The 13,911-nt window shown below is 43.0% G+C and overlaps 3 protein-coding genes across 4 annotated transcripts; 2 read left to right on the top strand and 1 right to left on the bottom strand.

Moving 5' to 3' along the window:
* The first annotated feature begins 295 nt into the window (after positions 1-295).
* Positions 296-5,972, top strand: LOC100828570 (conserved oligomeric Golgi complex subunit 2). The gene is made up of 12 exons (XM_003562312.4): positions 296-868; positions 1,277-1,483; positions 1,890-2,226; positions 2,335-2,496; positions 2,887-2,986; positions 3,070-3,279; positions 3,365-3,479; positions 4,016-4,222; positions 4,398-4,499; positions 5,014-5,136; positions 5,217-5,351; positions 5,605-5,972. Exons 1-12 carry the CDS (start codon positions 401-403, stop codon positions 5,716-5,718), a joined length of 2,280 nt encoding a protein of 759 aa, XP_003562360.1. The 5' UTR covers positions 296-400; the 3' UTR covers positions 5,719-5,972.
* A 96-nt stretch (positions 5,973-6,068) lies between these two features.
* Positions 6,069-8,934, bottom strand: LOC100831924 (RPM1-interacting protein 4). 2 transcript variants are annotated; one of them, XM_010235603.3, is made up of 5 exons: positions 8,780-8,934; positions 8,543-8,630; positions 7,206-7,706; positions 6,890-7,075; positions 6,069-6,344 (listed from the first exon to the last, which is right to left on the bottom strand). In XM_010235603.3, exons 2-5 carry the CDS (start codon positions 8,546-8,548, stop codon positions 6,312-6,314), a joined length of 726 nt encoding a protein of 241 aa, XP_010233905.1. In that variant the 5' UTR covers positions 8,549-8,630; positions 8,780-8,934; the 3' UTR covers positions 6,069-6,311. The 2 variants fall into 2 exon arrangements, with proteins under 2 accessions (XP_010233905.1, XP_010233936.1); XM_010235634.3 differs by having other exon boundaries at positions 8,543-8,916.
* Positions 8,935-10,065: 1,131 nt separating this feature from the next.
* Positions 10,066-13,761, top strand: LOC100826200 (B-cell receptor-associated protein 31). Its single transcript, XM_003562304.4, has 3 exons — positions 10,066-10,389; positions 10,523-11,038; positions 13,051-13,761. Exons 2-3 carry the CDS (start codon positions 10,753-10,755, stop codon positions 13,416-13,418), a joined length of 654 nt encoding a protein of 217 aa, XP_003562352.1. The 5' UTR covers positions 10,066-10,389; positions 10,523-10,752; the 3' UTR covers positions 13,419-13,761.
* Positions 13,762-13,911: the final 150 nt, after the last annotated feature.

Here is a 13,911-nt window from a genome sequence, read left to right as displayed (position 1 = left end):
CCATCTTCAAGACTAGAAAGATGTACCCGCCTAGACCATTTTCTTCTTCTTTTGCTTGGGTTTGGTTCTGATTCTGAAGAGCATGAGGCCCATCATGGCGGTGCTAAGCCACTCTAGTAGTTTGGGCCGAAACCTGTGCCCTTTCCAGACCATTTAGAAGAAAAAAAAGATCCCCTCAGTCAACGCAAGCCGAATGGTCCAGCCCACTAGAAGCCCATAGCTGGAGCAAAGAAAGACGCGCGAAAGCCCACCTTACTCGCTCGCTCCACCCATCGTCGTCGAGTCGCTGCTGCTAGATCTCCTCCGTCTTCTCCAAACCACCACCACAGTCCCTCGTCAGATCCAATTCCCAACTCCCTCCTCTCTCCCACGCCCGATCGCTCTCCCACCGCCCGCGGCCATGGCGGATCTCGCCGTGGCGTCCCCGCCGGCGGCGGCTGCGGCGGCGACGGACCTGTTCGGGGAGCCGATCGAGGCGCACCCGCCGTGGTTCAGGCCGGACGCCTTCCTGCGCGCGGGCTTCGACCCGGACGCCTACGTCACCGAGCTCCGCTCCTACGTGCCCCTCGAGAGCCTCGCCGCCGAGCTGCGCGCCCACCTGGCCGCGCTCCGCGCCGAGCTCGTCGGCCTCATCAACCGCGACTACGCAGACTTCGTCGGCCTCAGCGCGCGCCTCAAGGGCGTCGACGCCGCCGCCGCCCGCATGCGCGCGCCGCTCGCGGAGCTCAGGGACAAGGTCGCCGCCTTCCGCGCCGCCGCCTCCGCCGCGCTCGCCGCGCTCCGCGCCGGGCTCGAGCAGCGCGCCGCCGCGGCCGCCGCACGTGAGCTCCTCGAGCTGCTGCTCGACACCTCGCACGTCGTCTCCAAGGTCCGATGATTCCCCACACCCGCTTCTGCCTTAGTAGACGTCAATGTACCTAATCATCTCGTTAGCACTGCTGGATCCGACTGCACGACCCGATAAACCACTTGCTGACTAGCTGCTTGATCCAAACGCTTAACTAGATAAACCATTTGTCGACTATAATCCTAATCACTGCTTACAGATGATGATCTATGTCATTCCTGACTGAATTTCCATCACTTGGTAGGAATGATCTGTATGTCATTTGCATGCCCCAACATATTGTAATGCAGCCTGCTATGCCTTGTTGACTGTTTGCCATCCAGGATTATTCTATCTAGGTTGCAGCTAAAGCAAGTCTGATAGGTTGAGCTTTAGCCCATTTCACGTTCTTCCTGAAATCTCAAGGTTCGTTTTGTTATTATTATTCAGGTTGAGAAACTGATCAAGGAACTACCAACCGCACCATCTGATTCATCAAATGCTGAGGTTGTTTCGGTCGATAAGGGTTACTCAGGCAATGATGTTACGCCATCTAATGTGGAGGCCAGGACAGATGTCAGAGAAACACAAAGCATTCTCGTAGAAAGAATCGCTAGCGAGATGAACCGGCTCAAATTCTACATCAGCCATGCGCAGGTTTGTGCAAATTGATACAGCTAGTTCTTAGGCAGAATTCTAATCTGCAAACAGGTTTTCCATGTTTATTTACATTGCTGAACAGAACAACTAGGAATAGTTGCAATACACCATGAATGCAGCCAGTTCTCACAAAAGGCTTGTTGTTCTCGTGCCACCATTGAAAGGGCCATATATCACCACACCACAACAACAGTGCAACATAATATATGCATCAGTAGTTAAATAGCGAGTGTATTTCGTAGTTTGGATTTTCCTTTTGAAGTTTTTTTTTTCTAGAATCCTTCTGTCAAGATTCCAAAGTATCAACCTGGTTTCGTAGGTACCGTTCGTATTATTGCTGACTGGATGCATCGTATGTATCTTAGTGAAATGATTCTTATTCTGTAACATCATGGCAGTACAGAACCTTCCTTTTATTGAGAACATGGAGAAGAGGGTCCAAGGTGCTACAAAACTACTTGATGTTAGCTTGGAGCGTTGCTTTGTGATTGGTCTAGAACATCGTGATGCAAAAGTAATATACAACTGCTTGCGTGCTTACGCTGCTATTGACAACACATCATCGGCTGAAGAGCTTTTCCGTTCAACAGTGGTGTCCCCATTGATTCAGAATATTATGCCTCTAAACTATGCAAAAGCGGTTTCTGGGGTAGCTTCTGATGACCTGGAGGATGATTATCAGCGGATAATGCAATGTGTAGAAAAAGATTGCAAATTTATTTTGGAAATATCTTCATCAGGTAATCATAAATTCTGTTAAAAGAATTCATGGTTTCTTGATAGGTTGAAGCTTAAATTTTGCATCTCATTATTGATGCACATCTCATCATTTCTTGTTTGATTTGCAGCAAACTCTGGACTCCACATTTTTGATTTTCTGGCCAATTCAATACTCAAAGAAGTGCATTCTGCAATCATGAAGGGAAAACCTGGGGCCTGTTCTCCTGGGAAACCTAAAGACTTCCTGAAAAACTACAAAGCAAGCTTAAGGTTCCTTGATTTTCTTGAAGGTATCCTTACTTATGTTGCGAAGTGGTTTCTTTCTGTCATGCTGTCTGCTAAGTCTACTACAGGGCCTATATGCTTGCGTGCAAAGCATGCCAGTGTATATGTATATTTTTTATACTACGAGTGTAACAACTATTATAATGGTATAGTGGAATGAGATTAGATTGGGTTGTTCCTTAGTTGAGGAGGTGTGTCTAGGGGAATGAGATTATATTGGGTTGTTCCAAGCTGCTACATTCGGCTGCTGATGATGTCAGTATTGAAGTTCATTGCACCGGTCCTATTACTTGCTGCGTTACAGAACAGTTGCAGTGCACAGCACATCTCTATTTTTAAGGATTGATACTTCTGATTATTTGGAGTCATGGTCGACCTAATATTTTGTTCTGTAGGTTACTGTCCTTCCAAGTCTGCTGTAACAAAGTTCCGCTCTGAGCCTGCTTACACAGATTTCATGCGACAGTGGCATGTTAGTGTCTATTTTTCACTGAGGTAAGAATAAATATCTTTATCAGTGTTAGACACATGTCAGAGCTATGTTTCTAACTTGGTTTGTACCGGTTCAATTACACAAGATTCCAGGAAATTGCTGGTGGTCTTGATTCTGCTCTTACAACCACGATTAGCCCTGTTGGTATGAATGAAAATCAAACGAGGCAGAAGAAATTATTGTTGAAACAAAGTGTTAAGCTCTTAGAAAGTTTGCACTCTTGCTGGAGTGATGAGGTTCTTGTTTTCTCTCACTCTGATAAATTCCTCCGTTTGTCTTTGCAGCTTATTTCAAGGTATAACTACCACAAATGATATTTCTTTTCCTTACTTTTTAATGAGTTAACATGTGGATACTGACCCATATTACTGAACCATAAGGTATACAACATGGCTTTCCTCTGGTCTGGCTGCACGGAAAGCTGCTGATGGGAGCTCAAGTTCGCCTGCAGATGCTGAATGGGCACTCTCTGTACCTGTGGAGGATTTCATATATGTACGTCAGTTCTACAATATCTTCTTTGAACCCTGAACGTACCATTTCATCAATCAAAACCTAGTGCTTTTCCATACCGAGTATTATCATCTTAATTTTAAACATTATGTTCTGCTCCTGTAAGTGTATGCTTCGATTGAAGTTAGTGGGTGCTGCGTTCCTGAGCACTTACTCTTTAGATTAACCAGTATCATACATGGTACGGACGGTACGGTTAGTTCAGGAAATAATCTGCACTGGTAGCGCACTAAGTTGGCAATTATGAGGCAATAAAAGGCACAACCTTAATGTTTTTTGCATGTGAACTGAAAAAAGCTGTTCCATTTCTATTGTAGTTGTATTTTATAAGTGTGTCGCCAGTTGAAGGCTATTCAATACTGCTATATCTGAGCGACTTCCCTATTGTTCGGCCCCCTACTTTTGTAGTCCTTGTTACATTCTGAGTATGGTAAAAACATTGGTGAGCGGAGCACGTAGAAGTTTGTATCTTGACATATTTTGTACTTCGAAATTAAATGCTGTATTCAATGATACAGGTAATGCATGATGTAAATGCTGTAATCGGTGAGCTTTCAGAATCAGGCAACTTTGTGGGACATGTAAATCAGTTGCTAGCATCATGCCCTATTGAAGTACTTACCCTTGTGAAACAAAGTATATTGCAAGCTGTTGAACCTTTAAAGGAGGTGTTACCTGGCATAATGGATGTCATGATTGGGGTCATAGTTAAAAGGTCTAATGAGGTGAGTAGACCAATTTCAACAGAAGTGCAACACTTTCATCATACGAGTCTTTTGTTTTGGCTTGAAATATCGCTTATATAGAGAGGCTAACGTTGCATTTGTATTTCTTTTTATCCAACATAAACCTTGTCCATTTATCATCTTATCACAACTTTTGTTTCCGAATTGATTGTAGGACCTGAAACATCTGAAGGGAATAACAGCCACATATAGGATGACCAATAAACTTCCTGTGAGGCATTCTCCGTATGTATCTGGAATTTTGCATCCACTTAAGGTGAACAAACTTCATGTTTTTCTGCTTTTTCACATATAATTATCTGCATTTTAGAATCATGGGTGAACCAAAAAGACATATGTGGTGGTAACTGTGTTTTATTATTTACAAAAAAATGTTTCAAAATTGTTCTCCTACCTCTTAAAGCCTGTTTTTAAGCTGTGGTAAGTACCGTCATATTTGCAAAGATGCAGTCAAGGAGTATTCTTCTCTAGTTGCTCTGAAATTTGGTTTGAGTGGTGGATATTTAACAGTTTTGGAAGCTCTAAGAGTGGATAAATTGAAACATGGATGTGCAGATATGGATTTCATGTTCAACCAATAGTAGTTTAGCTTAATATGTTCTTTTGTATCCGTCTTGTCTTTGTATTAGGAAATATAAGCCATATTGCATGACTATGATATTCTTGTGTGTGCCTATACTGATGTCAAAACCAGCAGTTTCCTGTAACAGGTTTATATGCTGTTTTCATTCCGTGCCATGTTATTATTGTGAGCTTTTCCTTTGTTTTAGGTGTTCCTTGAAGGAGACCGTGTGCACTATTTATCAGAAGATGATAAAACTAAGCTGCGCTGTGGATCTACAGACAAGATCACTGCAATTTATTTTGACATGGTATCTGAAGTAGTCAATGTGGTAAGTAAGGATAACCTGCTTGCCTATAAAAGTTCGACTCTGATATTGAGTTACTCATATGAATTCATTTCAATATGAAGGCAAGGAAAACTGAATCTTCGTTGCAAAGACTGCGCCAAGGTGCACAAAGACGAGTAGGAGCTAGTACTGATGCCTCTGATAACGTAATATCTGACACTGACAAGATCTGCATGCAGCTATTTCTTGATATTCAGGTTTGCTAACCGTCTTTCCTCCCAATGCTCAAAATGCTCAAGCTTTTTAACTTTCACCGGTTTCTTCTGGCCAGATTTTCTACTTCCTGTATTCTTCACTAAACATCTGCACACACGTGAATAGAGAAGATAGCAGGCAAATTATTGACAGTTTATAGGATTTAATATGTTATAGAACTTCAAATGTATCAGAGTATATTTTATGCGCCTGGCACTGCTGCTGACATGTTCCTTTGCATTGTTCTTTTGGCAGGAATATGCACGAAATCTTCGTTTGCTCGGAATAGATGCAAGAGAGATTGAATCATACAGAGCTCTGTGGCAGTGCGTTGCCCCCAAAGACAAACAAGATCTCATCCAGTTTTGATGTAAACAACATTGTCGGTATATAGAAGTGTTGCATGTAGGTCCTTCAAGTTGGGTAGATACATCTGGTGTTGTTCATTAGGTCGGAAATTTGTATGATTTATATATAGAGCACTTAACTTTTCGGTTGCTGGCATTATTTGATTTTTGCTAGGACTGTCACCTCAAGATGTTGCAACAATATACTCCGTATTAAGAAAAGATTGAGAATGTCAAAACTTCTCCCCCTCAATAATAACCTATCCATTGGGGCTACCTTTACCTGAAGATGTGCTCTGCTGTCTACGTATCCATTGGGGCAAACTTTTTCATGGCGTTTGTTATATGGTTGGGGTTGTGACAAGTGAAAAATTCTCTCAATCCTGAACCTGTTTCTCTTTAAATCTAGCAAAGCACCGAGGCAATGTTGCACAATTCAGGCAATTCAATCACTGATTACAAAAGCCCAAAATGCTGAACCAGTCTTGCGAACTCATGTCGCGATACGTCTATGTACTGAACAGTATCTCGACAAACAACAGACTGGAGCTACTCATGTAACAAAAGATACAGTCGTGACAGGCATATCGGAGACCTTGCAGACAGGGGTGGCTGTCAGTTCTTGAACCAATTGAAGCATGAGCAGCCCTGAAAAGGAAGCAAATATATATATTGAGTTAAACACTAGTAGTATCTCTCAACCTGATGCCTGTAAGATGCAGGTCACACTCCAAATGATCAAAATCTACAGAGCTATTACAACTATAAGCAAGACTACTACCTACCAAAAAACTCCTTCACAAATCAGAAGTAACACTGCTGGGCCTGTATTTACTATTTTCCATTGATTTTGCTCATCAACTGGGTTTTTGCATTAGTGGAAGTAGCATAGTGTTGGGGCATTTTTTTAGTTATTGCAGAACTAAGCATGGCGTGGCGATCTATAAAAGCATCCAAGACGAAGCACAAAGTTGCATTAGGTATCTAGGTCCACAGTCTTTCTTGACAAGGGCCAATGCTGCTGATATGAAATGGCAAAAACTAGTTCCACAATCAAAACAAAATGCAAGGAAACTAAAAAAATACTAGATATCCGAACCATTTACACAAAAGAATGCTTACTCCACACTTATGATGAAGAAAACTGGTTGAATCAGCAACAAAATTAAAATAAATAAATAAAGAGGACTCACTGAAGATCCATTTCTGCGCCCTCCATTGGCACGGTCCATATAATACGGGTTGCTGGTGCCGACATTATCCAAACCAGACTGCTTCTCCTCCCTCACCTTGTCAAATATGTCAGTGAAACCTTCACCTGTCGAAGGGTCTTTCTCATCCCATTCTCCAAACTTTGGCACAGCTGATCCTCTTTCAGGCTGCAAGTGCAGTAATCATAGACAAGCAATATTATAATGTGGTTACGGTCTGCTTCATATTTGTTTTGTTCATAGTCACTATATCAAAAGAATGTTTTCAGTTAACTAATTCTCTGAAGCTAGAACTTACCGTTTCATCACCACGCCCGCTTGATCTCAGCTTGGACCTTCCAGGTGTGGTGGGAGCAGAACCCCTGCGGTCCCCAGAAGGAGACGAAACCCCTCCTTTGTTTGCAAGTCTTGTCTGGTGACGAGCATGCATGGGTGAACGTTCATTGCTTGCTTTTCTCGCAGTACCATCGTAGTTGGCAGGATCGCCATATCTATGATTGGGTGAATCAGCATACGGTTTTCGTGCAGTGGCCTCGTGCCGCCGGAGATCATCTTCTCGGTTGGCACGCCTTTCATCCTTTTGTTTTCGCTGCCCTGGATCGGATCCAGCCCTCAAGGGAGAGGCCTTAATTGATGGTGGATCATTCGAGAGTGCTTCTGTGTCTTCATTACGATCGTTTTGGTTAACAGACCTCCCTGGAGATTTACCTTTGCGGGCATTCTCAAAATACTGTGTGTAAAGGTGATCACCCTGACCTTCATCCTCCCAACTTCCAAATTTAGGAACTCCTTTATGCTCCTGGCACAGTTAAACAAAGAAGCACAGTACTACCTTATTATCAAAATGTGATAAGCAGATTAAAGTAACACCTAGCATTTTTTAGGCAAAACACCTATCATATTAAGTGAACTCCAGAAAACAATTGGTAAGATGCAGAGGTACTCCAGTTGATTAACCACCACTAAAATAAGAATCTAGAGCAAACAGAACGTGGGATCTACTAGATCTTGGCACCTGGAGCATGTGTTCTTTCATGTAACACAGGAAAAAAAAAGATACGGTGGTAATCCATTTGATTAGTTATCACTCTCACTAAAATAAGCATTGTCATTTGACCTTGCTTCAATGCACATTCTTTACTGCAATCTTGTCATGCCAATATAGCAGTTTTGTTCAACCAATCATATTTTCATCAAATCAAATAAACAACTCGACGAATCAACCCAAAAGCTTACCCATGTAACACTGCACACGCAACAAAGCCACATCCACAGATGCACAAAGACTGGATCTTGGCTACTGCTAGAGCTGTATTAATTAACTGAACAAAAAGAGGCAGACAAGGCGACCATTCGGGTACCAAATTTCGACATTTCATGGTGAAAAACAAAAATCAACAATCCAATCTGTCTCCCGCATCAGCAAGCAGGACATGCCAACTTGATTAACCCTAGCATTAGGGGAAGGAGAAGAAGAAAAGAAATGGCAAATCCACAAACATTTCTTCCGATCGAAGACGATTCCAAGAAATTCCACATGGCAGGAGGGAGCAGCGCCCACCTCCTCCTCCTCCTCCTCGGAAACGACAGCGAGTTGGTCTATCAACCAATTCAATCAATCGAGCAAGAACTTACGGCCATTTCCGTCAGAGTAGCAGCAGAAGCAGCAGCAGAGCCGTGTTCTTCACGCCGCCGCTCCTCCCCTCCTCTGCCCCCTGCCGACCTGGATGGATTCAGAGCAAGAAGAAATCGCCCGCGTTCAACAAGATGAGGAAAAGAAGAGGGATCGAGACGGCCAATCGGAGAGGAGGAGGACCAGACTAGGCAAGGAAGAAGAAGAAAGAAAAGGTAGTAGGAAGAGTCATGTTTGACCATTATGGCGTCGGATTCTTGCTTCCCTGATGCTGCCGCTGGCTGCTGGCCAAGCCTGCCTTGCCCTGGATGCGCATGCGGCGGTGGTTGATGTGGTGGTCACTGGTCAGTGACTCCTTTCCTGCACGGCTTCCCCTACCGGCCTACCCCCACCTGTCGCCTTAACTCTTGTCTTCTCTGCATCAGTCATGGTGATCGTTCACTTCTTACAGTTGGCTTAAGGACACTAATTCTTGTCGTAAACAATAAGAACAGAGTAGAGCTGGCACTGTTCCGGCGGGTAGTGTTCCCAAACGGCTGGCAGATAAATCACTGACGGTTTCCATTCAACGAGTATCTCCGTTTCTTTTTTCTCTGTAATTCTTTTCAATTTCGATTATCTATATATTAATTCGTTTCTATTTGTAGATACCGGGGGTAGAATTGAATTGTAAGTACACATTTGCCACTCTTCTTAACCTTTCTACAGTTTTGAGGATTCATATTTTTGTATAAGCTGTAGGAAGTATAAAGGCATCATTTTTTTTTTCTGTTCCAGAAGAAACTCTGTGACATCTTTGAACCCAATTGATTTGGTCAATCATAGGCTGGAAAATACTGGCTGCTACTGTAGCAATGTGGAACAGCATGAGGAAATGGAGGATCTTAATTATAAAAGGTTTAAACTGTAGCAAAACATTATAAAACACTGCAGACAAGATGATGCAGATTTCCACACGGGCACGTTGTATATATAATGATATTTTTCTCACATGGGCTCGCAAAAGTATAATCAAGCAAAAACTATACTACACATCTCCAAATTTCAGCAGCGCGCTGGTAATTATTAATTAATTGGATTGATACATATCTCCAAATTTAATATTAGGAGGGTGCTACTCGAGAATTAATCATGCAACTAATTTCAGAACAGATGTAGCAGTACGACGATCAAATTTGCAAAATACATAAATTTTCAGTAACTCCATTAATTCTTAAGATCTTACTATATCAGATCGAATAGATGACCAATAAAGTTTACATCAAATCCTTACTCATATATATACTTTAGTACTGTATTTCTTTTAGAAAATAGGAGTAGTATACTTTAATTCAACAAACCTTTAATCTAACTTTCTTCTGGGGTCCTTTCTCTTCCCAAAAGTGAGCTAACACAATGATAACCAAGATTACCATACAGTACTACTACTCATATGCAAAAACGAAAGTAGTTCACAGCAAAGTTGCTAATGCAATTGCTCGTGCTAAGCTTTTAAAGCATGTCGGGAGAACTTTAGGATTTACAGCATTAAGCCCCATTGTTAATCGAAAAGAAAAGAGTAAGCAGGCAGAGGGAGCCAAGAGCCTTCACACTCTCCCACTCCACTGCCCACTCCTCCCTTCTCTCTCTCGCACGCTCCCCCTCCTCGTCGCCTTTCGCCGCCGCCGTCCATCCACTCCTCCACTGCCGCAATCCCTATCCCTCAACCTTTTCCACCCCCTTTCAGAGCTCCATTACAACCGTCTTCCCGTAATCCGCGTCCGCGGGCAGCAGATTCTTCTCGGTTGCCCTGTTTCGCCCCCTTCTGTGTGTGTTCCTCGCATTGGTTCTTGGCGCAGGAGAGGCAAAGGTGGGGGTTTCTTCTTCTTCCTCTCTCGTTCATCTGAATCTCCCCCCCTCCCCCCCCCCCCCCCCCAAATTCGCTCGCCTTTTTTGCTGTTTGATCTCTTTGATTGCTGACGCGCCACCCGTTTGATTTGCAGGCCAGGAAAGGTGGTGGGTTCTTGTCCTTGGCCTCCAAATCTCCCCCGTCAAATTCGCCGTCTCTTCGAGGAAAGCGGCAGCCATTAATTAATTTCTTGCGCCCGTTTCCTGGTTTTGATGCTGAAGAAGAGGGGCTGAAAACCCCCACTTTTTCCTCGTGCACGGCTAATTAAAGGCCGAATTGAAGGAGATTGTTAGCTCTGTGTGCGCGTGGGTGGGTATCATCGCCATGATTCAGCTTCTGTTCCTGGTTCTTTTCGCGGAGGGCGCGGTGGCGCTGCTGCTCATGGTGAAGGTCGGGCCGCTGCGGGAGCTGGCGATGCGGACGGTGGAGCAGGTGAAGACGGGGAAAGGCCCGGCCACGGTGAAGACGCTGGCCTGCACGCTCTCCGTCATCTTCATGTCCAGCGTCGCCAGCATCCTCAAGATCCAGAACAGGGGCCTCAAGCTCGGCACTGTCAGCCCCATGGATCAGGTGCTCTGGAGGACGCACCTGCTCGAGGCCTCCCTTATTGGTTAGTTCGTTGTCTTCTTCGTTCAATTACTCTTCACCATCGAATGTCTCTAGTTCTTAATTTCTTGGTGACATAGTGCTAGCTAGCAACTGATTAGCATTGGTGGTTGCTATGAATTCTTGGACTGTAAAGTCCCCAAGTGCTGGTGGTGATTACTGCTTAGCTGGTGAAGGAGGGACTTTGGAGGAGGAAAGTGTAATTTAAGATGCTTTTGCCTTTAATCAAGTACAGAAAAGTGTTAGTAATACCAATTTGCCCTTTAGAATATGCTATATATATCTAGTATCAGGATCTCTTCCCCATCAGGACTGCGGCCTAAGGTCGGGATCCAATTGCTAATTTACAGTTCACTATGGAAGTATTCCTATATAATTAGAAGCAAGATTTGGGGATAAATGTGCCATTTCAGATGCTTTTCTCGTAAAAGAGCAGTCACGGGTGTTATAATACTACCAATCTGTATAGTATTTGATTCTTCTTGCTGCGCGAACCGAAATATACTCTTGACATCCAGTTGGTAGTTTGTAGTTCCATTAAAAATTACAGCGTGTAATTTGTGCAATTTAATTCAAACCTTAAATCTAGTGCAAAGCTTCAGTCTGATTTTATCATGAAGAATACACCGTTATTTTAATTTTTTTGTTAGTAGCATTAGTCTTCCATGTGGTGTTCCTGGTGGTCAACTGGTCCAGATCATGTGGTATTGTGGTGTATCTGGTAGTCAACTGGTCAGAAATAGTAGAGGTCTGCGTTGGATAAAATAAGAACTGATATTGCTTAGGCTTGCAGTAGAATTATGTTGCGCTCTTCTTCCCTGGGTCTAACAGATCTCCTTTGACCAAGTACATGTTATATTAATGAACACATGTCCAACTATTAGCAAGGATTGGAAAATTATATGGTAAATGTTTTAACTACTGAGGTATGCAAGAAGGGAGATGTATAACAATGCAAGCCTCTAAATATTTCAATGAACTACACTGCATGTTCTGGTTTTTGTTATGCAAGACTTCCGTCTGCTGCTCCTGGTGATTTAACATTTGAGTATGGTTTAAGTCTTGAGAATAACTGATCTTAGTGGAAGAAGTTAAGTTTTATGGTAATAAACCTTAAAGTGGTAGGTTAGAATAACTGAATAAGTAATGGACAGGATCTAGTATGTAAAATTTTGATGGCCAAACTGTCTTACTGAAGCATACTTAGGATTCCATATGAAGGTTTAAACCAAGTCACAGCTTGAAAACAAGGTACATTTTAGTTTTACCTAAAATAACTTACCTTTTACTGTAGTAATTGTAGTACTGTTTGCTTTTACTTGGTCTTTGTTACCAGAGTACTATTCTTGGGTTAGAACTTGGAAGTTAGAAATCTTGCCTACAGCTTGGGAATCGTAATTTACAAGCCAGCACATTGCAGTTAAGAAAAATCAGAGATAATTGAGTTTGATTTTCATGGATAACTGAATTGGGATTTAGGGCCTATTTAAAACTGAATCTGCTGCAGTCGCAGTACTAACTACGGTATAATGTACTACTCCCTCTGATCCTAAATTCTTGACTCAAGTTTGCTCAAATATGGATGTATCTATTCTTAAAAAGTGTCTATATACATGTAATATTTCGACAACAATTTAGGATCGGAGGGAGTAGGAGTATATTTTATGGTGCACCCATTTGGACTTGGTATACAGGTCTATACAGCGGAGGATTTGTTGAATCTGTAGCATACTGTATCCAGACAACTACGGAGGGGTTGTTGGCTGTTTGAACATGATTTAGTGTAGCTATTAACTAATGAATCATGTAGGCACCAATAAGTAATGATGACAGCTTGTTCTAAGTGAAATGGACGCCATTCTGTTTGAAAGTTTAAGCTGTTAGTCCAGTCTTCCATACTTGAAATGTTGAAAGTAGGGCTAAAAATAAAACTTGTCAGTTTTAGCCATGTGTGTAATAGTGTTGTCTTCTTTCAAATACATAGTAGAGAACTGATTACGCATTCACTCCTTGCAGGATACACCCTATTCCTCGCATTTGTCATTGACCGGCTGCACCACTACCTTCAGAAGCTCATTACCCTGAGGAAAACAGCCAACACCTCCAGGGAGGAGGTTGAGAAACTCCAAATGGAGAACCGATCCTTCCGTGAAAAGGAGGAGAAATCCTCCAGTGAGATCAAGAAGCTTCAGCAGGACATTGCCAAGCTGACCGAGGGCATGAAGAAGATGAAATCCGAGTCTGATGATAACGAGAGGAAGGCGTTGGAGGCGGAGGCCCACGTCAACGCCCTGCAGAAGCAGTCCGAGGAGCTGCTCCTGGAGTACGACCGGCTGTTGGAAGATAACCAGATTCTACAATCCCAGCTTCACTACAAAGGCTGAATCAGTTAACTTTGGGCGAATGTAACTGTCTCGAACTCGAAGTGCTCATTGTGAGAACAGCCTTGAGCTGATTCTTGGGGTCCTTCGCCCTCTCTTATGGTGATATGGGTGGATGGAATGTGTATTTTGTAGTTCTCTTCTTGCAGTTCGTTTTGAGGCACTAAAAGAGTCAGGATGGGTGAAAATGGATATGGGAGAAACATCAGGTCGGCTCGGGCCGTTTTGGAACGCAAAATTTGATCTTAAATTCCTGCAGACATTTCAAACTACTTTTTGTAAAACTCTCCTGTGTTCCAAGCTTCAAATGAGGTCATAAAACCCGGCATATTTCCTCCTGGAGAAACAATTTAGATGTTCTTCGTGTGCCAGTGCCAGTATATTGGGCTCAACAACGTCCAATTATACATGGAATATGCCTGCCCAGCCTAGTATGTGTGGGGTAACGGCTACGGGCTACCTCTGCCATGAACTCTTTCTACTCAACTGGTAATGC

This window comes from Brachypodium distachyon, chromosome 1 (genome assembly GCF_000005505.3).
Source record: "Brachypodium distachyon strain Bd21 chromosome 1, Brachypodium_distachyon_v3.0, whole genome shotgun sequence".
Classification (NCBI taxonomy): Eukaryota; Viridiplantae; Streptophyta; class Magnoliopsida; order Poales; family Poaceae; genus Brachypodium; species Brachypodium distachyon.
This window is presented reverse-complemented; position numbering and strand designations above follow the sequence as displayed.